We start from the raw sequence: 26,216 nt of genomic DNA on the forward strand, positions 1-26,216 counted from the left end.
TTAAAATTCCATACTATTTTGTCTAAATAAATAAAACATTAAAATACTGCAATCAACCATTTTAAATGTAAATTTAGAGAGAAATTAGGCATCACAACATTGTACAATATCAAAAATGGATATTAATTTTGATATGTTAAAGAAGTGAACCACTATGGCACCAATGTATTGTGCATCCCTACTACTAATTATTTACTTTTTTTCTTGCAAAACAACCATCTTGTAAAAAATTGAGATTCATATTTAGTGTTTAAAGTGCCATCTGTAAGCTCAAAGTTAATACAGTAGTTTAAATGCAAGGCCACGTAACAGCTAATAGATGTTTAAGGACGATATCTGTTTGGTTAGTCCTGCCATATGGCGCATTGCAACTGAAGTTTAAAATCTTGAAAAACATCACTACTGACATTCCTCAGAGATGCGTCTGCACCCAGCTTTTATTGACAGACTGAACTTAACTGAATCTGCAGGACTCCCGCTGATGGCCTGAAGTTTTCAATGATGCAGATATTAGCTAAACAGCACATTTAGGAGTCGACGGAGCTGCAGAGATCAATTAGGCAATGAACAACATAGTGAAGAATCAATAGCTGGACACTATAAAATGAATTTATCTTTGCTTCAGCTGCATGTTTAACGATGCCGTGTTGGAGCCAGCTTTCGTACCACGGCGGCCCTCTTCATTGAATGGTAGGAACAGCAGTGATCGAGACGGCCCTGCAGTGAGATGTGCTTCGGATAATGTCTCCTCACAAGATTAAAGAAGAGGGAGAGCGGAAAGAAATGCCCTGAGGATAAGGAGGAAAAGGATCTGAGGCTGAAAGACAGCAGGAGACTAAAGGAATAAAAGAGGAAGGGAATGGATTTAGGAATGAGATGTGCAGGTCAGATAGTGGAGAGGCCTGCTGATATTTGTTGTAGCTATTTGTGCTTTTCTTACCTTTCCCGTTTCCTGCGTTCAAACGCGTGTTAGACAACTGATGGCACTGCTGGAGATTCCAAAATCCATTTTAGCCCAACAAATGGCAAGTATAGGGAAATGTGGGTGTGTGTCTGTAGCTAATGACAGGGCCTAATCCTGTGTAGGTCAGAGGAGTGAAAGCATTAGCAGTTAATTAGAGCCCATCAGACTAGCGGACCCCTGCCGCCATCACGGCAGTCTCACACACTTCCTGACAGAGACCCTGCCACCCCGACACATGCACCCTGCAAAGCTGTCATGTGATCGTTCCCAGCATGCACCAGGAATGTGGAATGTGAGTGAAGTATAAAGAGACTGAGCAGACTAGTCATTATTAGTCTTTTGCTGCCTCAAAAAGTGACCATAGGTCCATAGGTGCTGCTCAGTTCTAGTTCTCAATCTTCTAGTTCTATCCAAAGTTTAACCGTGCTAAAACTGTGGATACTGTTGTAAAGGTATACATGTTGTAGGAAAACTTCAAGTATCCAAGCTACACAAGGCATATATAAACATAAAAACAGTTTTTATGCTTATATACACATGCAAATAACATTCAAGGCCACTAAGGGTAATTTTATATTTTATTTACAGAGTTCAGCTGGAATGAGTCCTAAAACTCGGTTCATTTTTCACCAAGTCATTGGGATTTTTAAATGTTTTTTTTTATTTTTTTTATTAGTTTTTGGTTAAATTCCTAAAATAAGGTCTGTGGTTAAACACAAGCTCAATGTATTTTCATGTTTTATTCTGTTCTATTTTATTCCCTTTCATGATTTTTTTTAAAGCTTTTACATGTCTTGAAAAAGACAGTTACTGCAGTAGTGAGAAAACAGTAGTTTTGGGTACATTAAACATCACACCGAACAGGAAAACTCATATATAACTCATCCTGATGGGGAAAAAAAAGCATATAAACCATATAAAAATCATAAACTACCCACTAGAAAAAACAAACAAACAGATGAACAAAAACAACAGAAGAACTGTGCAGAAAACGTAACGGCAGGCAGAAAAACAAAGCATACAACACACTTAAAGTTGGAAATATTTTTGGTTACACTTTATTTTAAGGTGACATAGGCACATTGCACTTACTCAAATAAGTACTAAGTAATATAAATTAACTACATGTACTTACTATAGAGTTACGATTAGGGTTAGGGTTTGGTTTAGGGTTAGTTACTTGTAATTATGCATCATTTACTGTTATTACTATAGTAAGTACATGTAGTAACATGTAACTATATCACCTTAAAATAAAGTGTTACCATATTTTTATCTCAATTTTAATTTATTCTTAATTTTTAAACTTAAATTTAAAAATGTATTCTTCATTTTAAGTTTTGTATATCTGAAACCTTTTTAAAGGAAAGCAGTTATGAGATCTTGAATTCACTTTCTGTACTTTAAAAAAACAAACAAAAAAAAACACCTTTGTAACACTCTACCCTCTTCTTTAAAAAAAAATAATAAAAAAAAATGTATTCTTTCGAAACCAATCAAATGTGATTTAGCTTTATGTAGCTGTTAGTTTCTGATGCTTTATGCTCTCTGGCGCCCCCTTCACAGCTTGAAACAACAGCCAAATCCCTATGTGATCTGCACTGTTTGAGTGAGTAAGATGTGTCTTTTCACTGTGTGTGTGTGTGTGTGTGTGTGTGTGTGTGTGTGCAGGCTGTCCCTTAGCACTTTTATTTACTTCTTTGATGCCCTGCTCTGTCTGTAACCTGGCAACCACACAGCTAGCCGTCGCTACCTGTAGAGAGAGAGCCATAGTGTGCCGACACAGCCCACACCCCGCCGATGCACCTCTATTCACTTCCTTTCACTTCTATTGAACGTCGGAGCAATTAATTCAGGCTCGGCATCTCTGTGCCCTGTTTTTCCTCTTCAGCTTTTCTCTGACAGATCAGTACGAATGATCGCAAATAATTAGATTAAATGCATTGTCTCTGATTACATAACAAATCTTGTTATGTTTTTGGCTTGCTGCTTGTGGGTTTCACTAATTAATATGAGTCTTATATTTTATTTAATTTTTTTTTATTATTATTATTATTTATTTTATAGCCTAAACTATATTATATAAATCTATTGGTGATGTTCTCCACACATTTGCAAATTAATGGCATAATAATGAAATGGCTGGCTTTGCTTACTGTTCTTTTTTTTTTTTCTTGGACAGTAAGTCTTAAGGTCACCCTGCCTGCAGCCAGACCCTTCCATTGTAAGAACAATATTAAATGAGAGTATAAATCATCACCTGTCATCTTTCATCCAACTGTAACAGAGCTGAAGTGTACTCACTAACCAGCACCCCTTTGACCCTGTCTACTTCTGCCTTGTTCCTTCTGTATGTCTCACCCTTTCTTCTTTTTCTTTTCTTTACTTTACTTTACTTTTCTTTTCTTTTCTTTCTAAGCGATGTCAGATTTTCTTGTGTTTTAAAATACAGAGTGCCTATTTACACTAAGTGCAAATAGCGTCCCTTGTTGGCAAACACTATTTAAACTAGCTCCACCCACCAATGTCTGGTTGGGCCACTCAGGTTTTACAAAAGACGCACAGAATTCAACGTCTTCAGTGGCCCAGCAGTAGCAAATAAGACCTGGTTTTAACATGATCAGCACGGGTTCGAATCCGCCTTTTGCCAAGTTCGCATTTATTTTCAATAAAAATGAAAATAATTTTCTGAAAGTGGAAATAAACTGCGAACAAATGTTTAATAATATTAAAAGTGTTTATTGGGTAGGGTTAGGGGAAGGTGTAGGGAGGGTTTTTATTCTCCTAATAAGGCAGCATCCATTTAATAATTGTAATAAATATAATCATTTACACTCTATGATATTATTGCATCCTGTTAATGTACAAAAATACTGAGGTGCAAATAGTATCTGCCAATATAAAGTATAGATAGCATCTAATTACTATTTACTCTTATTGCAAAGAACTGATACTTTTACATGGTGTAAAGAGTCTATCGCTATTTTCACCTAGTGTAAATAGCATATCGCTAAGAAAATGCTGCACTTGTGTAAATAGAATATATTGCTATTTTCACTAAGTGTAAATAGCATCTATCACTAAGAAAATATGCTATTTTCACAGTGTAAATAGCATATCACTAAGAAAATGCTGCTATTGTCACTTAGTGTAAATAGAATATATTGCTATTTACACTTAGTGACAATAGCAGCATTTTCTTAAGTTTGTGACTAATATTCTCTTTTGTTGTGCTGGTAAGCATCAGTCATTGTATTTTATTATTTTGTATTTTATTTTATAGGAAAGCTAGAGCCAGTTTCTACATTTTCAGTGAATAATTGTTTAAATTCCTATCTATTCTTCAGACAAAGCTATCACTACCACTTTTATGGTACTTATTTTGTCCCCCAGTCTTCATTCATAATATTCAAGACTGGCCTGGGCTGCCCTAAGTTAATCATAGAGAACACTGGTGGCAGTGGTCTCAACAGTCAACTTGGGCTCACAATGCTTTTGTGAATTCCACAGAAAATAAAATGACATGAGGGTGAGTAAGTTTTTGGATGAACTATCCCTTTAAAGGAACAAATATGTTCATAGCAAATCGAAGAGAGGAGCAGAAGACACATTTTAATTGTGTTGTGTGTGTGTGCATCAAACAGTACAGTGGAATTAATGATATGAAAGGTGACTGCAAGGAAAGAACGTGTCTATCTGCATAAAACAGAGGTCCGGCTGTTGATTAGGAGCATTCCAGTCACACATCAGAATCCCAAATCAGGACAGCAGATGTGAAGGCAGGATACATCTGTACAGCTGCCCTACACACACATATGCACAAGTCCTCATTTCTCCACCTTCTCTGTCCTCCTCACAACTCATCCGTCCTCTCTGATCCCTACTTCACATAAGCTGGAAGCAGGCTGTACTTTCATTAAGGCGAGAAATATCTGTGTGCGTTTGCGTGTTGACAAATGCCAGTGATATGAATGGTGAATGATATAAGAGCAGGCTCTCTGTTCTGATGAGTCTGGAACTGGTTCGCTCTCGGTCTTTAAAATGATTGGCTCCCGATTCTAATCCGTTTCACGTTGGCAGAGGGATCTAGCCCTTCTCTGTGAGGACTAGGGGATATTTGGAGGTTTGATGCTATGAAAAAGCCTGATAATTATAGCATATCAAAGCCAGAGCGGTACAGGCGCACACACAACAAAACAGGCTCTTGTTTGGGCGTCTTCTGACTTCTTCAAACATAGGGTCTGTTTATAGCAGCTCATCTAGACAGCTATGGCCGCTGCTTATGCCAAACACTGCAGCACAGGCTGCGTTAGAGAGATTCCAAGGTGTTTTGGTGTCATGTAGATCTGGATATTTAAAGCAGCTGAGACTTCACACAAAGTGCAAGAGTTATGGTTACAGAATTAAGCTTAAGAATGATCTTTAGGCACTATAATCACAGCAAAATGCTTGTAAACTCAAATAAATATATTTAAAGCTTTAGTTCACCCAAAAATGAATATGAACAATTGTTGTTTCAAACCATTTATTTTACTTTTCTCATAGAACACAGAAGGAGAAATTTTAAAAGAATATCCTGATGTTTTTCAAGCAATTACACTGAATGTGGCCTGGAGCTTTTAAGCTTCAAAAGGGTTGCAAAAGCCCCATAAAAGTATTGTGAAATTGGTGTATAGGACTTCTGAAGTCATACAATAGTTTTGTGTGACAAAAAGACCAAAAAGTTATTCAGTGAAAATCTGCCTTGGCAATCCTTGAGAGTGCTAAAGTCTGATTTGTGAATGAATCAGTTAGTCAAATTGGTTGAATCGATTGGTCTGGTTTACACAATTAGTAAGAATGATTTGTTCAAAAATCAGACTGATTCAGTTCTCAGGTTCAACTTGCTTACTCACTGTAACTGCTGTGATCATTGAATCAGTGAATTGAACGCCAGATCCAAACAAGTCATGACCTTCAGAAAAGAATGACCAGTACCAGAAAGTTCTTCAACATTACTTCTTTGTTTTCCATGGAAGACAAATGCTTAAGGTGTGGTCACAGTCGCTAATTTTTCGAAAGCAAAAAAGGTCCGTTGTCTATTGTCAATATTGTAATGATTTATTAATCACAGAGAAGTCAATTTTAAACAAGCAGCTTTCTTTTGTTCAACACAGCAAAATTGCATGACCAACTTGAACTTGTGACTGGTTTTCTGGAAAATGGTAAAGGTGACTGTGGGCTTAGAACAATGTAAGATATCTTTTCAAGACATCTCTCTTCTTCTTCTTCCTGTTCCAGATTGGATCTTTCTTCATGATTAATCTGTGCCTGGTGGTCATTGCCACTCAGTTTTCGGAGACCAAACAGCGAGAGCACCAACTGATGCAAGAGCAACGTGCTCGCTACCTGTCCTCCAGCACGCTGGCTTCGCTTGTTGAGCCCGGAGACTGTTACGAGGAGCTCTTCCAGCTGGTCTGCCACATCCTACGCAAGGCCCGCCGCCGCTCAGCCGCCCTTTACTACATGATCCGTGGCAAAGCCCCTCCTCCTGGGGGAGGGAGGGGGCGTGGTAAAGGAGGCGCAGGATCGACAGGGGGAGGAGCTAATGTGAATGGTGGAGAAAGACATCACTGCCATTCAGCTCAGAGTGAGTAAGGAGAGAGTTGGAGGCAGAGAAATGATAGTGGATCATAGAAAAGCTATGACTAACAGTGTTGGGGAGTAAATAAGTAAAATAACTACATTTTTCTTAAGTAGCCTGACATTAGCTCAAAATAGTAGCAAGCTTACATACAAACTGTCCTCTCTCGGTCATTTGCAATGCTGAAACGTTTAATTCATTCTAGTGAAATCAGTCATCCTAAACTCTCCTTTTTTGCTCATATGAAGTGTTGAAATGTTTGATTCAATCTATTGAATCAGTCATCCTAAAGGACCCTGTTTTACTCAAATGTAATGTGGGAAAGTCTGCTTCATTCTAGTGAATCCGTTCATCCTAAACTGTTTTAAGATACAGTATGTTGTACTGGAAAGTATGATTTTATGGAATGAATCAGACTTTCCAACACATCATGTGATTGATAGAATGTAGTGAACTTCATTGTAGTGAACAGGTTTTTGTCCTAAACGTAGCATTGGAAAATCTGATTCATTCTAGTGATTAGTTTCATCCTGAACTCTCCTCTATCACTTGTATTTGGCTTCAAAAAGTCTGATTCATTCTAGTGAACTGGTTCATCTTAAACTTTCATCTCTCATTCATGCATAGCATTAGAGATTCTGATTCATTCAAGTAAAGTGGTTCATTTGGATGGTTCATGTAAAAGAGTATACAAAAAAAGTAATCACTACATAGCATTTTTATGTACATTTTTATTTTTTGTTAAATATTTAGCAAATACTAATTTTAATTTAAAATTGTTAAATTGTTAATAGCTTTTTTATTCAGTTACATACAGTACAATAGGATGTATATTTTAGGTGTTTTTTTCTTTCTTTCTTTCAATTTAGTTTATATGTATCTGTATAATGAATTTTGGTGCTATTCCCATTAATTCATTCAAACCCCCAAAAATATGGCTCTGGAATTATAAATTATATCATCAGAGAGTTATTTATTTAAAAAGATATTGCCATTTTAAGTTTCTTCAGTGTATTTAGCTACTTTATGTGTGCTTGAAGATTGGCCAAGTTTCAAATTAGCTTCCTTGACACTCCAAATCTAATAGCACATTATAAAAGCAAAGAGCGAGTTGCAATAAAAACAAAAACATATCCATCCATGTCTTTGCTTTAATGGCACAATGACTTTTCAATCCCAAGCAGTATCATGGCAGTTGTCCAAGAAACTGACAGGCAAAAATTTTATTGTGTTATATGAAAGTGTCAAACAGAAATGTTGAATTTTTTTTGTGTTTTACAGCACCTCACTGTATTCACGAAACCAAGTTGGACCACAGCTCCCAACCTCTGGAGAACGCCATCTCCCTCTCCGTTCCAAACCCACAGGAGTGTCCACAGTGTGCTGCAGCCCTGTCACTCAAGGAGGGGGAGGCATCAACAGGGCATTCGGCCAATGGGGAGGATGAGGAAAGTGCGCTGGAGGAGACCAACAGGGATGAGAACCACTTGGACGAGAGGGGGGACGAAGACTCCGAGGACATGCCGAGAAAGAAACGTACCTGTTTCGGGAAATGTAAAGACGTCTGGGATGAAATGAGAGTGAAGCTTTGGGGTATCGTTGAAAGCAAGTACTTCAACAGAGGGATCATGATCGCCATCCTCATCAATACAATCAGCATGGGCATCGAGCACCATAACCAGGTAATTTCACCCGCAGTGCAGTCGGTTCACATAATGAACCCACTCTGAAGAAGTGTTCAACCTCATCATGTCACATATTACTGTAATAGCCGGCTCTTTCTGCAGTGCTGATAGAGTCTTCACAGGGCCTGCCATTCAAAGTAATGAGAGTGTGTGGAACGGCCTTTGGAGTCTTGTTGGATTTTTTCTTGCCATGAAAGTACAGTTAATTATCTTTGGAAGATGTAGAAAGCTACTACTACTCATGCACACTCTCTCTTGCTCTCTCTCTATCTCTCTCCTCCTCCACCCCCTCATGTCTTCGCTGCCTTGCCTGCAACAGGGCCTGTTTTCTCATCTCTGTGGGCTCTAAAAATATCAACAAGCAGAGAAAACGGATATATAGAGAGAGAAAATGAGAGAGTCACCATTGGCTTCTATTACGCAGCATTTTTAACATGTGAAGAATCATGTAAATGCAGCCCACGCAGGCAAAACAGAGAAGCCCCTGTGCGCACGTTCACATATAAACACAGTATCTGTTCAACAGGTCTTTCCTCATGAGATTGTGTTCCAATCGACCTGATATGTTTAAACAGATCATGTGTGGTGACATCATCTGCTGTGACTCATTATGTTTTAACCTGGCTCTCAACCAGGCTGGTAAAGATCACAATATTTACATGTGTGTGGGCAGCGTATGTGTGTTTGTGCTCACGCACAACAGTCGATTGAATGAGTGTCAAGTCAACGAACTTGGTCTGCACAATCAAATGAATTGGTAATACTTTACAATAAGGTTCATTAGTTAAACATTAGTTAGTGTATTAACTAACATGAGATAACCATGAGCAATACATTTGTTACTGTATTTACTAATCTTCGTTAACGTTAGTTAATGAAAATTCAGCTGTTCATTGTTTGTTCATGTTAGTTCACAGTGCATTAGCTATTGTTAACAAGATTTTAATAATGTATAAGTAAATGTTGAAATTAACATCAGCAAAGATTAATAAATGCTGTATAAGTGCAGTTCATTATTAGTTCATGTTAGCTAATGTAGTTAAGTAATGTTAACTAATGAACCTTATTGTAAAGCGTTACTAATGAATTCAAAGATTCCTGTAACTCAAACAGTAGAGCATGGAGCTAGCAACACCAAGGTTTGATTCCCAGGGAATGCATCAACTGAAAAGATGTATAGCTTGAATGCATTGGAAGTTACTTGCGATGAAAGTTTCTTCCAAATGAGTAAATGTAAATATAAAGGTGCTGTAAGCAATGTTACCAGATGGGTTCACTGCAATGGTGTCTTATTAGCAGCCATTTCAATCCATTCTCTATGGGAGCTGAATGCCAGGATTGCATAGGGATTGTGGTATCATCTGAGCAAGCAGTGAGAGCATGAATAAAACTGCAAAATACTCAAACTTATGCAAATGAAAGCTGAAAATGCTGATTTAGTTTGTAAAATGCTGAATATTATTGTATTTAATTAATATTTCAAATGCAGTTTGCATACTTGAATTGTGAATTGACTGTGTATTAAATTGATTAAATAGTTGACCCAAAAATTAAAATTCTTTCATTATTTACTCAACCTCATGACTTTACAAACCTGGTCATACAGGTTTGTAAATTCATGAGGTTGAGTAAATAATGAAAGAATTTTAATTTTTCTTCTTTCTTCTGTGGAACACAAAAGAAGATATTTTAAAGAATGTTGATAACCAAACAGTTTGGGTTACCATGTATGGAACAAACAGTTTGGGTTTGACTTCCATTGTATGGACAAACAAACAAATAAATAAATAAAAAACAGACATTTCTCAAAATATCTGCTTTTATGTTCTGCAGAAGAAAAACAAAGTTTGAAACAACATGAGGGTGAGTAAATGATGACAGAATTTGCATTTTTGGGTGGGTTTTATTTCTCTTTAAAATATACTCGATACTTCAACTTAACCACAAGAAGTGGAATTTTGGAGCAATGGGATTTCACATTGGGAACACTTTTGTTTCCTCTTCCTAAAATCTGAGTATGTACCGCATTTAACATAAGCATCTTAGCTGTTAATAAAGTATGTTCTATAAAATAAGTGTGGTATCTTGGTCGAAGCAGCAGGGTAATCCAGGTATTTTTTGCCTACTCTTTAATGAATACTGCATATTTGGACATAACACTCAATTGACATACTGTCTTTCACATACTATATAGTAGGGAAGTCGCCAAATTTGGATATAGAGATTAGTCATTAACCTAACCCCCGGTCTCCAGAATCCCACCCTCCAAAGAAATGTTAGCAAACTTAAGGATGCGTTCACACTTGGCATGTTTGGTTGGATTAAAACGAACCCTGGTGCGGTTGCTCTGTTAGTGCGGTTCATTTGAGCATGTGTGAACGCTGCCATCCGAACCCTGGTGCGCACCAAATAAGCGGACCGAGACCGCTGAAAAGATTGGTCTCGGCCCGCTTCCAAACGAACTCTGGTGCGGTTTGAATGATATATGAACGCAGCATGGACCAAAGCCATGTAAACGAACCAAAAACAGGAAGATGAGACCCTAAAAAGGACAGAATCCTCACGCATATTGATTTTCTCTCGTCATAGTCGCAAGATTGCCCATCACAGGCATCAGATGCGCGTCTCCACACAGCAGATCGTTTGTGTGTGTGACGGATGGATTCCCGCCGCTGTTTTGACTCCTTTACACATTTTATAAGCTCTTCACGAGTTCCCAGCTGGCCAAAATACCATCATATGCAGGCTACGCACACACAACAAGCGCATTTACCTCGGCACACAGCATTGTTTTGGATGTTTGGATGTTGTAAGTTCCGTCTCAAAATAGATATGAAAAATCAGGTTATGAATGTATCCCTATGCCTTTAGGTTCTGTATCTTTTGGTTCGGTGATAAAATTGCCAATCTGAACGCTAATCGGACCAGGACTAAATGGGTTCTTTTTTCTTTTTTGGTCCGGACCAAATGAACCAAACGAACCGAACTACAAGTGTGAATGCACCCTAAAATTACTGACAGGCAGTAAGCACCAAAAAGTCCTCTGATTGGCCGGGGGAAAAAAAGCATCTATACTCTTAAAAATAAAGGTTGTTTATTGCCATTAATGGTTCAATGAAGATCCTTCAACATCCTGTTCTTTAGATTAAGATACAATGTTCTTCACACTAAGAAAAAAATATCTTTGGGGAAGCCAAAGTTCTTCTATTGCATCGCTACGAAAACCCTCTTTTGGGATGTTTATTTTTAAGAGTGTAGGTATGATTTCACAAGACATATATCAGTGATCTTTCAGTTTATAATTTATAATTTATTCATGGTTTACAAAAAAAAAAAAAAAAAAAAAAACACTTAATCTCTTTAAAGTAGTGTACAAATAGCTCCGATAATGAGACGATCTGCTGATGGATTGATTTAAGAGAAGTGTACAGTACAGCCTGAGGACAAAGAGAAATGGAGCGATAAAAATGGAAAGAGAGGGGAGAAGCTATGGGTGTTTTTTTACTGTATTGTTTTGCTGTTATTACTCCTGATTGCTGTGTCAATATTCAATTTCTCTAAATGGCATCTCCCTGGAGCTGCCTGTGGTGTGGTTTCCATTCGCCCTTCAGTTGTTTTCTCGACCTTAAGTCGTCAATGGAAAGATATTGATCAATAAAAGGATGGGGGGAGAAGGAACAAAAGGGACAACGAAGGAAGGGTTCTCACATCAGAGTTCGCTCTCACTCCACTGGAATTCAGTCGCCTTTTCGCTCGTGCCCATGAACATACACTGTGCTATCAGCTGAGATAAGGTGTAATGGATTTATGTGATGTCAGATTACACAGCATGGACTGAAGCAGATCAGGGTGGTCTGTTGATCCTTTTCTAAGCGCAGTAGATGCAGTAGACACTAGTCTCAGCATTTGACAGACCACCCACAATCTGTTCACTGACTGTCTGATGCTTAGTGCACAAAAATGGCAAGCTCAGGCTTAAATCACCAGCTAAAACCAGAATGGCTGTCTTTACACAATGTACATGAGCACACAGTTCAGTCTGCATGGAAACAAAGCTTGGGTTAAGGTTGGCTTAAGAGGACATATGCAAGGTTAGTTTGTATGTTACTGTAGTAGTAATATTACACCGCAGTTCTAAAGTTTATAATACTGATAATGTAATATTACCTAAGATTTCTATTTCAAAGAAATGCTGAAATAAAATGCATCAATGAATCCTGAAAAGAAAATTATGGTAACACTTTACAACAAGGTTCATTAGTTAACATTAGTTAACTACATTAGTTAACATGAACTAATACCGAACTGCACCATTCTGCAGCATTTATTAATCTTTGTTAATGTTAATTTCAACATTTACTAATACATTATTAAAATCTTGTTAACATTGGTTAATGCACTGTGAACTAATATGAACAAACAATGAACAACTGTATTTTAATTAACTAACGTTAACAAAGATTAGTAAATACAGTAACAAATGTATTGCTCATGGTTAGTTCATGTTAGTTAATGCACTAACTAATGTTTAACTAATGAACCTTATTGTAAAGTGTTACCAAAATTATCACTAGTTTCGCAAATATATTACAAAGCAAAGTATTAAGCAACTATTTTCAACACTGATATTAATAATAATAAATGTTTCATGAGCACCAAATCAGAATGATTTCTGAAGGATCATGTGACACTGAAGACTCGAGTAATAATGCAAGAAAATTCAGCTTTGCCATCACAGGAATAAATTACATTTTTAAATATATTAAAATAGAAAATTGTTATTTTAAATTGTAATATTTAACAATATTACTGTTTTACTGTATTTTTGATCAAACAAATTCAGACCTGCAGTACTTACAATGCACATACAGTATCAGTGTACTCGCATCACCCCTGATCTTTTCCTAACTGACGTTCCGCAAGGAATTGTTCAGGTTTAAACTCAGTTTCCTCTGACCTTTATATCATATGAGAGGTCACAGCCTCACTGAGAAACTCATGCCTGCTGTCAAGAGCTGATCTTGTCCATGCAACAATGCACACCCTCTCTTGAACAGCAAAGCAGTGATCTGAAATGACCTCTCCACATTTACTTCTCCTTTTATCCATCCCAACCTCTCACTTGTCCTCTCTTTCTCTCTCTCTGTCTACAGCCTGATGAACTGACTAATGTCCTGGAGATTTGTAACATAGTGTTCACCAGTATGTTCACCCTGGAGATGATCCTCAAGCTTACTGCCTTTGGCTTCTTTGAATATCTGAGAAATCCCTACAACATCTTTGATGGCATTATTGTGATCATCAGGTAAATGGATTTACTTTTATAGTTTGTCGAATATATGAAAAAATCACATTGTGGGTCTTATGCATTTTTTTATTGATTGTAGTAATTCATTATATTATAAGTCATATTATTGAATCAGATTATACTATTATGATACTATTATATGACTTATCTGTGTTTCTTCAACTGTGGTCATTTTGGTCCTGTGGACATTTAGCAAATAAACTCTGATAAATTTTTCACACATTCACTAGACCGTTAAATTTGTGGACTATCACTGTCCAACAGTGTATAAATATATACATAACAGGAGATTTTTTTTTCTCCTTAAAATAATGAAAATTTTCACTAGTGCCATTTCCATTATTTCTCAAAATGAAGTATGCGTTCAGTGGTGGAAAATATTTTTTGCAATTAAATGTCTGATTCCTTTGTTTTGTTAAGGCTTATTTCAAAGCTAGCATTTTATGTATCCTAAATGCACACATTTTGCATGATATTTTGGCAAAATTACAGCTTGGCTGAAAATAACACAACAAAAATAGTGATATTAACCTAGTTTTTTTCTTTTTCTTTGCACATTTCATCTCAAACATGATTGCTGACTCTGTTGTTTCCTTGGAAACCAAATAAGCTTTAGCAAAAACTTTATTAGGAGCAAAAAAAAATTGGTATAGTGAAAATGACAGTACAATAGACATTCATTTGGAAAAAAATTGGTAACACTTTACAGTAAGGTTTCATTAGTTAATTACTTTAGTTTACATGAACTAAGAATGAACAATACATCTATAGCATTTATTAATCTTAGTTAATGTTAATTTCAACATTTACTAATACATTATGCAAATCAAATGTTGTATTTGTTTATTAACAAACATTAACAAAGATGAATAAATACAGTAACAAATGTAATGCTCCTTGTTAGTTCATGATAGTTAATACATTACCTAATGTTAACAAATGAGACCTTATTGTAAAGTGTTGCCAATAATTTTCCCACATTTTAGTTTTTTTTTTTTAGATCATCAGTTTTAAACCTATTATAATATTGTAATATAATATGTAGTCATTAGATTAGGAATCTAATAATCACGAGAACAAAATATTTCCCCATGCAGTTTTCTCAATGAATTCACTGCATTCACATTTTGTGTGTGTGTGTGTGTGTGTTTATAGTGTGTGTGAGATCATTGGGCAGTCTGATGGGGGTCTGTCCGTCCTGAGGACATTCAGACTGTTGAGGGTCATCAAGCTGGTGCGGTTCATGCCAGCTCTACGCAGACAGCTGGTGGTCCTGATGAAGACCATGGACAATGTGGCCACCTTCTGCATGTTACTAATGCTCTTTATCTTCATATTCAGGTGAGTTGTCTTTGTAATTGCAATCCAGTAGGTCTTATACGCAATTATTAGTGAATGAAACCCAATGTGTTTCATATCTGTGTGCTTACTCATAGTCTCTGTCCGTATCCGAGTTCACACTTGTTTGTAATAAACGGCAAACACTTTATCACGCAAAGCAGCCTGGGTTTATAAAATCCCACACCTGACAGCAGCCCCCTCCTCACAGCTGGATCATGCCGGGCTCTGCATGGCCGAGTGTCTCAGCTGCACAGGCTGCTCAGAGTACACCTTAGCTTCAGCTGCGAGTGACAGGCCCATAAGGATCAGAGTGAGATTGATGGAGAGCAGAACAATAACACTCAGGCCCCTGGTGCCCACTGACTCACCCGCCTTCCCCCTGCAGCGCTGCAATTCCAGCAGAGTGCACCGAGACAGATGGAGGCTGCTGCAGGATTGAGAGCATAAACCAATCCTGCCGATCCATCTTTTCCACTCAAGTTTAGCTTTCAGCGCCACCAACCCCCTTCCCCCCAACACGCATCTCAATTTATAACCCCTCATCTGAAAACAATGCCCTGATTTATGTCTCTTAAATGGATAGAGTTGTCCCCAGCCTGCGGGTACAGTCAACAGGCTTTAGTAACTGTTAGCAGATGCCTGGGATGACGTGTATTTGGAGGAAATGGAGAGAATGAATCAGCATTACAGACTGGAAGCTATAGTTGTGCCAATTATTAATCAGCTTCATCATCGCTCTGCTGCATAGAGAACAGTTAAACACAAATTAAGTTTGTCTTTCACAAGGTGTTTTGAATAGAGTGTTGTTAGATGTTGCTGTTAAAAGTAATGCATTACAATTTTGAGTTATACTTTTTAGGAAAATCAACATTAAGTTTCTATTTTGTCTGTTTTGCCTTTCCTCAAGAGCCGGATCCACTCACTTATTTACTCACTCATTCATTCACTCATTCGCTCCATTCATTCACTCACTCACTCACTCATTCATTCATTCATTCATTCACTCACTCACTCACTCAATTTTTCATTCACTCACTCACTCACTCACTCACTCACTCACTCACTCACTCACTCAATTCAATTCATATTGTTTTATTGCCATGACATACTTAGGTATATATTGCCATAACATTATAATATTTAAAGATAAATATGAAACTAAAAACGTTTTCATTCACATGCTCTGCTGTGTAGAGAATCTCCTCTGTCTTATCAGATAACATGATTTTGCATGGCAGTAGCAGCTGCGCGCCCATCTTCTTCTGTTTTATGTCATATGGCAGCGTTAAGGTGCAATATCGCCACCTATTGTACTTTGGGATGTCAACCAGGTACTGGCGCTGGATTATTTTCGTGTCATATTATCATGTGTATTATTCATTTTAAATATTACGGTTATCACGATACATTGTCAGACCCGTATTTAACACAATACAGATTTTTCATGTTTTAAATATCACGGTTATCGTCAATACCGGTATATTGCGACACCCCTAATATACACTGTATTGCCAAAAGTTTTGGGACACCTGCCTTTACGTGCACATGAATTTTAATGACATCCCATTCTTAATCCGTAGGGTTTAATAGTGTTTAATATGGAGTTGGCCCACCCGTTGAAGCTGTCAACTCTTCTGGGAAGGCTTTCACAAGGTTTAGGAGTGTTTAGGAGTGTGTTTATGGGAATTTTTGACCATTCTTCTAGAAGCGCATTTGTGAGGTCAGGCAGTGATGTTGGCGAGAAGGCCTGGATCGCAGTCTCCGCTCTAATTCATCCCAAAGGTGTTCTGTCGGGTTAAGGTCAGGACTCTGTGCAGGCCAGTCAAATTCCTTCACACCAAACTCGCTCGTCCATGTCTTTATGGACCTTGCTTTGTGCACTGGTGCGCAGTCATGTTGGAACAGGAAGGGACCATCCCCAAACTGTTCCCACAAAGTTGGGAGCATGAAATTGTCCAAAATGTCTTGGTATGCTGAAGCATTAAGAGTTCCTTTCACTGGAACTAAGGGGTCAAGCCCAACCCCTGAAAAACAACCCCACACCATAATCCCCCCTCCACCAAACTGTACACTTGGCACAATGCAGTCAGGCAAGTACCGTTCTCCTGGCAAACGCCAGGACTCATCCAGACTCGTCCATCGGATTGCCAGACAGAGAAGCGTGATTCGTCACTCCAGAGAACACGTCTCCACTACTCCAGTCCAGTGGCGGCGTGCTTTACACCACTGCATCCGACGCTTTGCATTGCACTTGGTGATGTAAGGCTTGGATGCAGCTGCTTGGCCATGGAAACCCATTCCATGAAGCTGTTCTTGAGCTAATCTGAAGGCCACATGAAGTTTGGAGGTCAGTAGCTTTTGACTCTGCAGAAAGTTGGCGACTTCTGCGCACTGTGCGCCTCAGCATGCTCTGACCCCGCTCTGTGATTTTACGTGGCTGTGGAGTTGCTGTTGTTCCCAATTGCTTCCACATTGTTATGATACCACTAACAGTTGACTGTGGAATATTTAGTAGTGAGGAAATTTCACGAATGGACTTATTGCACAGGTGGCAACCTATCACGGTACCACGCTTGACTTCACTGAGCTCCTGAGAGAGACCCATTCTTTCACAAATGTTTGTAGAAGCAGTCTGCATTCCTAGGTGCTTGATTTTATACACCTGTGGCCATGGAAGTGATTGGAGCACCTGAATTCAATTATTTGGAGGGGTGTCCCAATACTTTTGGCAATATAGTGTATATAGATATATTTACACATATTAATAGTATTATAATGTGGATGTTCACTCAATACCTCTTAGTTTCTGTTGAACTCACTCATTCACTCATTCACTGATTCACTCACTCACTCACTCACTCCATTTATTCACTCACTTACTCATTTATTCACTCCATTCATTTATTCACTCACTCATTCACTCACTCACTCACTCACTCACTCAGTTATTCATTCACTCACTTCATTCATTCATTCATTCATTCATTCATTCACACACTCACTCACTTACTCCATTCACTCACTCATTTACTCACTCATTTACTCACTCATTCACTCACTCACTCACTCACTCACTCACCCACTCCTTCATTCACTTATTGACTTTTATTTTTATTTATTGTAGTCACTGGGTGGAGATCACAGTACTGTTCGTTGATTTTTCAGAAAAATATAAACATATGTAATACTAAAACATAAAATCTGATTTAAACATTTTATAGATTTTATATAGGCATATTTCATACAAGCACTATATATTTCATATATAGACATTCGATAACACTTTATTTTACAGTGTCTGTTACACATCTTACATGTATTTAGTAATAACGGTAAATTATGCATAATTGCAAGCAACTAACCCTAAACCTAACCATGAGCCTAATTATGTGGTAAGTACATGTAATATTACAGAGTACTTAAATGTATAATTACACCGTAACAAGGACACCTTAAAATAGAGTGTAACCAGACATTCAGTTTTAAGTTGCGCGCAACCATTAATAACTAGACTGGAGCCAGTTAAGCAGAGCAAATTCACCGCTGCTCTGAGGCTGCGCCAGGGTTATTATAGTTTACTAAAAGCATAAAAAGCTGAAATCAAATATAAAAAACTGAAACTTTTATTTCAGCTTGTTGCAAAGGAAACATTTCTTGTCTTTTAGTTTAACTTCATGTACTAAAATAAATAACTAAAACTAAAACTGAAATATGAATATGAATAATGAAAATTAATAAAAACCTATATCGACATATAAAAAAAATAATAATAAAAATGACAAAAAACAACAAAATGACTAAAACTTTAACAAAAATTTAAAATAAAACAAAAAATATATATATAAAAATAAAAACATTGAAAATATTAATAAAAGCTATGTGATAATAACACTGGGCAGCACCAGATTCAGTTTTTTTGTCCTCTATTCTAATATATTTTTGTTCATCAGCATTATTCTTAAATTGTAAATGTTTTAAAAACACTTTTTTTTTTTTTTTTTTTTTTTTTTGGGGGGTTGAAAAGAAATTGTTGCCGTACGTCATAAGCATGACACGCACTCTCTAGAACAGCGGCCGGCAACCTTATGGCACGCAGAGGGATATTCACCGGAGAAAACGGATTGTCGCCGCAAGTTAGAATCTCTCACATTAATAGTATTTATAGCACCTAATTTAATAAAACAGACTGTGTGGCTATGAGGAATGATTACCTCAAAATGTATGTCTGTATGCTAATTCAAGGGACTTTATTTAAATTGAATACATACAATTCCTATAATACCTACACGCCTTACATGAATGAGGTGTTCAGTTATTCAACTCAGATAATGTGGTTTAAATTTAACAAATAACACATTTTTTTACTAATTCCTTAAAAATGTAATGTCTATTACTTGTTACACATTACCACCAACACTGCTTATATATGTTTATAGGAACACCTCTGTCCCATTTATCTCTTGTTGTGTGTTGCTTTCTGAATTCTGTGATCTGTCTCTCCAACGTGACTGATCTCATCTCTGGCTGCTGTCCAACCAGGACATATGTCTCCTCACATAGCACTGATATCATTTTTATAGGCTCCTCACCTCTGACAGACTCATTCATCTTACATCCTGTTGAGGCTGATCGGAAACATACGAGATCAGAATATCTAAACATGAGAGTAACATTCAAAGCTTGTTTGTCTGTTTGTTTCTGCAGTATTCTGGGAATGCACATATTTGGCTGCAAGTTCAGCCTGAAGACAGAGGCTGGGGATACGGTACCTGACAGGAAAAACTTTGACTCCCTGCTTTGGGCTATTGTCACGGTTTTTCAGGTGCGTAGCACTCTCAAAACTCATCTCACTTATGAAAGCACTGCTGCAGGTGACTGGAAACACGAGGCAACTGGGAGCTAGGTGAAAACACATTTTAATCACACACACCTGGGTATTCTCTGTAGAGTTGAATTGTTTAGACTATCACCTGCTAGTCTAAGGTTATATATATAAAAAGCATATATATGTGTATATATATATATATGTATAATATATATATATATATATATATATATATATACACACACACAGTACTGTGCAAAAGTCTTAGGCCACCATTAGATGTTATTTTAGCAATAGTAAAATGATATATAATTATTTCTCAGTCTCTTTATTAGAATATAACCAGAAAATACAGGAAATTTGTATGCAGTATTAAAAAAAAAACAAATGACTTCTATAAGACTAAAGTGGCAAGTATTTAATGATCTCCCCTTACACTTGAGCAATAGCAGGAACCGGCTCCCTTAACCTAAATGGAACAGAAAAGGACTGGAAGGCCAAGAAAACTTTCAAAATATGATGAGAAGTTTCTCAGATTGTCTTCTTTGAGAAACTGGAAGAAGTCCAGGAGGTCACACTAAATACTGATTTCTACTTAAAGAAGCCATTTTGTTCTGATTTTTTTTTTTTTTTTTACATTTTGTGTACATATTTCCTGTATATTTTGTTTGTGTCGTAATAAAGACCAAAAAAATAAATATGGATGGCCATTAAAACTTTGATTACAAAAACAAACAAAGCTAGTGGTGGCTAAGACTTTTGCACAATACTGTGTGTGTGTGTATATATATATATATATATATATATATATATATATATATATAAGTAATTATACATAATATAATATTATATATTATTTATTTATTATAGATTATATATTTATAAAAAAAAGTCATAACATACAAATATAATAAATAAGTAAATTAACAAATAAATATATATTATAATAATAGTAAAATTAGTTATTTGTTTTATTTTATTGTTGTTTATTTATTTAACTAATTCGCTCCCAAGTTAATCTAAAGCTATACAGTATTTGTCAATATTTGTGTGTGTGTGTGTGTGTGTGTGTGTGCAGATCTTAACTCAAGAGGACTGGAACATGGTATTGTATAATGGCATGGCCTCTACCTCCCCACTGGCGGCCCTGTATTTTGTCGCGCTCATGACTTTTGGGAACTATGTTCTGTTCAATCTACTTGTGGCCATTTTAGTCGAAGGATTTCAGGCTGAGGTAAGGTACACACCTTAGGGCATCTGGGTAATTGAGTGTTTTGGTTGATGCACAAAACAATCCCTGACATAACAGGACCAATAACTTGAAGGTTTAAAATTTCATGCTCAATGGGGTTATTTGAATGCATTATCCTGATGAGCATCTGTTGGCTGTGATGCTTTTGTAACAAGGTCAAATTTGTGCAATAAAATGACAGCAAGAACATGCCGTGGCTCTAATATCTTACCGCTGTCCCAGGGCATTTTTCCAAAGGCTTTTGTTGTTCTTGCCGTTGAATATATTTTCGATGTGCATGCTTGTATAAATAGGGTTTCACGGGCAGGTATGCAGTCTGCAAGAGTAGGTTATCTCTCCAGGGAGCTTGTAGAAGTGGGCCTCCAGGTTATGGTCTAGATCTGAGGCATGATGTGAGGGTGAGTGGGGAACTAGAGCAAATGCGACTGACTTTCAGAGGGAGGGCAATGAGATGACATATTTATTAAAAAATGCTCATGGCTGTTTAGCTATTTTACAAGAGAAATTCTGTTCCTCACTCTCATCTTTTATTTGTCTATGGTTCACACAGCACTAGAATATCATTGTCAACCCTGTTTTACAGTGGAAAGTGTGGTGATGTGTACACACTTAGGTTATAAACATGAGTGAAAATCACATTCTATAACCAACCTCACTTTAAAAGTGAAATCTGTGCTGTATGAATGGACTTAACTAGTATTTGCTTCAGAACTCAACCTTATTATTGTTCTTGTGTTGTTTTGACCTTGTGTGCCTGTTTTTTTTTTTTTTTTTTTTTCCTGTCTGGAACAGGGTGATGCTAACCGTTCCTGCTCTGATGATGACAGATCCTCTTGTAATATAGAAGAAACAGAGAAAAAGAACTCACTCCAGCTGTCAGGTACTGAGCTGTGGACTAACTAAAGAAGTGTCCTTAAAGCACAGCTGCATTTTCCTGTGTGATTCTGAACCTTCTGTGTAATTCTGTAGTATTTCATTTTGGTTCATTCTGAGCATAAATAGTATTTCAGAACTCCTTTCCAAATGATCTAAATGATGGGTTAATTACAGTCTTTTTTACAATGACAGTACATTGTGTTATGGTCAGTTACAGTACACATTTATATTTATACAGTAAGCCTCCAGTGTTTTGAACCTTTAGTACCATACCATTCAAAAGTTTGGGGTCAGGAAGATTTTTTAAAGAAATTAGTCAATTTACAGTTTACATGTGCACCAATAATGCGATTTATTTCTCATAATCAGAGTAAGGTCTTAATCACAGTAAGATGTTTACATGACATGAGCAGAACTCTTCACTCCAGTTTACATGCATTTTTCATTACTCTGATTATTTACTAATATGTACTGTATGTTTATACCACACTCAGAAAGGCATACAGTATGCATGTTACCGGCTTTTGTTTTAATCTATTTAAATTCAAAATACATTTTTATGGAGTTCCTGTATATTATTCGGCGCCGTGATGAACATCACAATGTCAGTTTTTCCTACGCTGCTGTCGCATTCTTCACACAGTCTGTGTGAAGATACATAGCAGAGACTGCGCAGCGAGTTGTGTTGACAAAGTTTATCAATTTGGAGAAGAGAAAACTTCAGAATAATGTCACGGAGTTCATTCATGAAGTTGTGTGGACAACTCACTTCATCTGTGTACATCTGAATACATGCGCACTTTGGTCAGAGCGGTAATAATGCGACTTAGGTGTTTACATGCCTGTTTATTGCGAATAAAATCAGCGTACACCACCTAGTTTAATTTGATTATGGTTACTACGATTATGAGCTTAATCGCATTCGTTTGATCGAAGTATTGCGTTTACATGAGGTAAAGTTTAATCGCAATATTGCCAAAATATACTATAAAGTTAATATACTATAATATACTATACTATATAATGTAATATAATATAATATACTATAAATGTTCTAAATAATCTATATTATATACTATACTATGCTAAGATACAACTCGAGTTGTATTTTAGCACAGTATAGTATATAATATAGATTTATGCTGTATAATATTTAATTAAATGTCTAATACTTCCATTCAAGATGAGGCAGAGGCAGGCTCAGGGAGTGAGGGAGAGCCCACTGAGCATCAGCCAGATCAGACAGTTACAGGTAAGACTGTTAAACTGGCTGACAGTAAAGGAATACATAGAGTGTGATAAGAAGAAAGATAGACATTAAATGATTTGAATGGAAGAGTAATTACAACAATATAAATTGAATTAGACAACGATTGAATTAACACTAAGCCTAACAATTGTGTTTACAATATGATTCTCTATATTAAGATGATACTGCCTCAGCTTTAAACTTCAAAGTGAAGGTCTATGTGCTGTCTTCTCTCTTAATTGGATATTTGTAACAACTGGATAATTTGTATTAACAAGCACCCCCACCCACCCTCATCCAGGCCATCCCATACACCCACTACAAATTTTGAAACCAAAGGCAACCCTATTTTTTGTATGACTATCAAAAAAGCCTCTACCTCTGTCTCTCACTTTTATGTGTGTACTTTTTTTTTTGTTGCTATTTTTCTTGTACCTGTCACTTCGGCTGCGTTTACACTGGCACAAAAAATCTGATTTTTTTGCTCACATCTGACACAGATCGAAATATGTTGCACAGGTGTAACCACAAAAATCCGCACAAGATACGATTTTTTTCGCATGCGATCTGAGCCACTTCCAAATGTGGTTTTAAATCAGATACATATCCAATCTCTGGACATGCGACCTACATCTAAACATGCATATCCGATTCCCCTTGCAAATCCAAGCCATCACGCAGACAGGGCGACACATTTGCTCACTAAAAGGTAGCTTTTATGTTGTATTATAAAGCAGACATGCCTTTATGCACTCACAGTAAAAATTTGCAGCTTTATTATTGAGGTACAAACTTTATATGTCTATCTATTTTTTCCTTGAAAGAAATTGCACGTGCGAGAGAGCGCTTCTGTTGTGTGTCATTCAGCGCGATTCCGCCGATCCCGCCTTCACTAACTGCAAGTTAATCGATAACGAATTGTGATCGGATTGTAAATTTGTGCTACGACGAGCTTGGCTACCTTTGATTAGGCTGTAGACTGAAATATATTCAACCCGCCAAAGTGGCTTGTGGGTGTGGCTGTCTTACCCGCCACAGCCAAAATCTACCTGCATTTGGCAGGTTGGCGCGTGTTAATGTCAAGCCCTGGACGGTAGTAATGGGTTGCTCCTGCTAACATTTTCTAGCTTCCTCTAGCTTTGTCCGCTTTTATCTCTTCATCTTCGAATCCCATGCATTGATTATTTTGTTGCAAACTGTTTGGTGGAGGTGCTGAGTGGACTTGAACTAAATCATAGCGTTGCCAGTCAAGACTAACAGATTCATGATTTATTATTTATTTATGATTGAATGCTGAATTCTGAAATGATCACTTTGGTACATTTGGGCAGGCAATAATATAAAGTAATAATAATTTTAAAAAAAACACACACACAGGGCAGGGGGCCAAATACTATAAATTGATGCCACAGGCAATTCTCCCGGTGGTCCCGACGGCCAGTTCAGGCCAACTGTGAACAATGCATTAAAATGTCTCAGTAATATCTGGTCAGAAGAAGAAAAAGAAAAGAAAAGAAAAAAAAAAAAAACATGGCGCTGTGAGATCTGAGGGCATGAGGTTATGAATAATGCATGTACACACTGAAGCTCTCCACAGACAGAAGACAAACTTGCATGCTCCCACCAGGGTCACCTGGTATGAGAGGAGGGTTTAGAGATTCCAGAAATCACGGAAGCTTGAAACTTTATAGGCTTGATGGAATATACTTCTTAATTCCACACCACAAACACAAAACAAATCATTTTGCCATAAGCCTTGCAATAAGCTAGCTAGTGTTTTCTTCTGATGTTTTTGTGAAATAATCAGTCTTGGCATGTTCGTTTGTGCAGATCCCAAGATTTCCACTTTGACCCCTAATGGGCATCTGGATTTGGCACCTGCACCCAACGCCAGGGGCTTGTACCCATCTGAAAGGCTGAGCTTTGCCTTGGGTTCCCGCAAGAGCAGCGTGAGCTCTCTGGGCAGGGCTAGCCTGGAGCAGACGACGCTGGTGAGCCATTGTGCATGCTGCAGTCAACCTGCCATTCATTACAGGGTCTTACTCACCGAGAAGCACAAAAGTTATATCATACCGCTCCAGCAATCCAAAACCCCTTTAAAAAGCACAAAGAACACAATAATTATCCATCGGCTCTGCATGTATTAGCATTTAGCAAACCATTAATAAGACACTTACTCAGCACTTAGAGAGCCGTCTCTACTCGTCTAGCTTGCATTAAATTAGCATACACACAGAGGGTCGTTGAGCGGGCACTCGAAGAGCTGAGAGCAACTTATAAACTACATAATTATTTTTACAATGGTTTAAATAATAAGAGCCCTTGTGAGGAGGTTGGCTTTTTATGAGGGCTCTAGACGGAGGGGGGAATTAGCTAAGAATGAGTTGAAAGCATGTGCTATTTATTTGCATGCGCTGTCTGTTGTTTTAGCCAGATTCCCCAGGAATTATGTAAACCAGGTTACACCCAAAACTTTAGTGCATCACACGAGATGATTTTGGTGCTAGGTTGTGGAGGATGCAGTAGACTACCGTGATCAGAGAAACTTTACTGGACTTTACAGCATCAGCCCACCAAACACCTGGACCTGAACCAGTCTCTTTAAAACACAAAGCGCACTTGACTTAACGGCATGTTTACCATCTGCTTCCTGTGGGCAGTAATAGCACGACTTTAATTATGCCAGACAAATAACACTGAGTTTTGTGATTAATGCTAAAATCTATAACAGGTCAGACAGACTTGTTAGGCAACCCCTTCAGCCGTGAATTATTCATGATACATCACCAGCCTTGAGTACCTTATTGCTTTTATAAAACGGTTACAACGTTTTTATAAAACGGTTACCACACAATACAAATATTAAAGCCAAAAATATGTATCAGTGCAACTTTCAATTTAGTAAACTTTCACTAAAAGCCTTCCTTCCACCGGAAAAAAATAGTCCCTGACCGTGAACAGCAACAGAAGGCATTATTACTCCATTAGATGGTGGCAAAGACTGTCTTTATGAGTGTGTCAGTCAGTAGCGAAGACTTTTACATTGAAAAGACTGAACACAGAACACGGAACAAGACTGCTTTGACTAGCGCT

At 37.4% G+C, this 26,216-nt stretch overlaps 1 protein-coding gene across 6 annotated transcripts in view; it reads left to right on the plus strand.

Moving 5' to 3' along the window:
- Positions 1-26,216, plus strand: part of cacna1ia (calcium voltage-gated channel subunit alpha1 Ia) — a 203,365-nt gene that overhangs the window by 129,568 nt on the left and 47,581 nt on the right. For 4 of the 6 annotated variants that reach the window (XM_051887611.1, XM_051887615.1, XM_051887612.1 and 1 more), the window contains exons 9-17: positions 6,245-6,593; positions 7,869-8,269; positions 13,426-13,577; positions 14,736-14,921; positions 19,626-19,743; positions 20,825-20,980; positions 21,791-21,878; positions 23,058-23,126; positions 24,954-25,114. In XM_051887611.1, coding sequence (XP_051743571.1) covers positions 6,245-6,593; positions 7,869-8,269; positions 13,426-13,577; positions 14,736-14,921; positions 19,626-19,743; positions 20,825-20,980; positions 21,791-21,878; positions 23,058-23,126; positions 24,954-25,114 — 1,680 coding nt within the window. The remainder of the gene's footprint in view (positions 1-6,244; positions 6,594-7,868; positions 8,270-13,425; positions 13,578-14,735; positions 14,922-19,625; positions 19,744-20,824; positions 20,981-21,790; positions 21,879-23,057; positions 23,127-24,953; positions 25,115-26,216) is intronic. The other 2 variants (XM_051887614.1, XM_051887613.1) reach the window with 1 other exon arrangement.

Source organism: Ctenopharyngodon idella, chromosome 3, assembly GCF_019924925.1.
Source record: "Ctenopharyngodon idella isolate HZGC_01 chromosome 3, HZGC01, whole genome shotgun sequence".
NCBI classification, from domain to species: domain Eukaryota; kingdom Metazoa; phylum Chordata; class Actinopteri; order Cypriniformes; family Xenocyprididae; genus Ctenopharyngodon; species Ctenopharyngodon idella.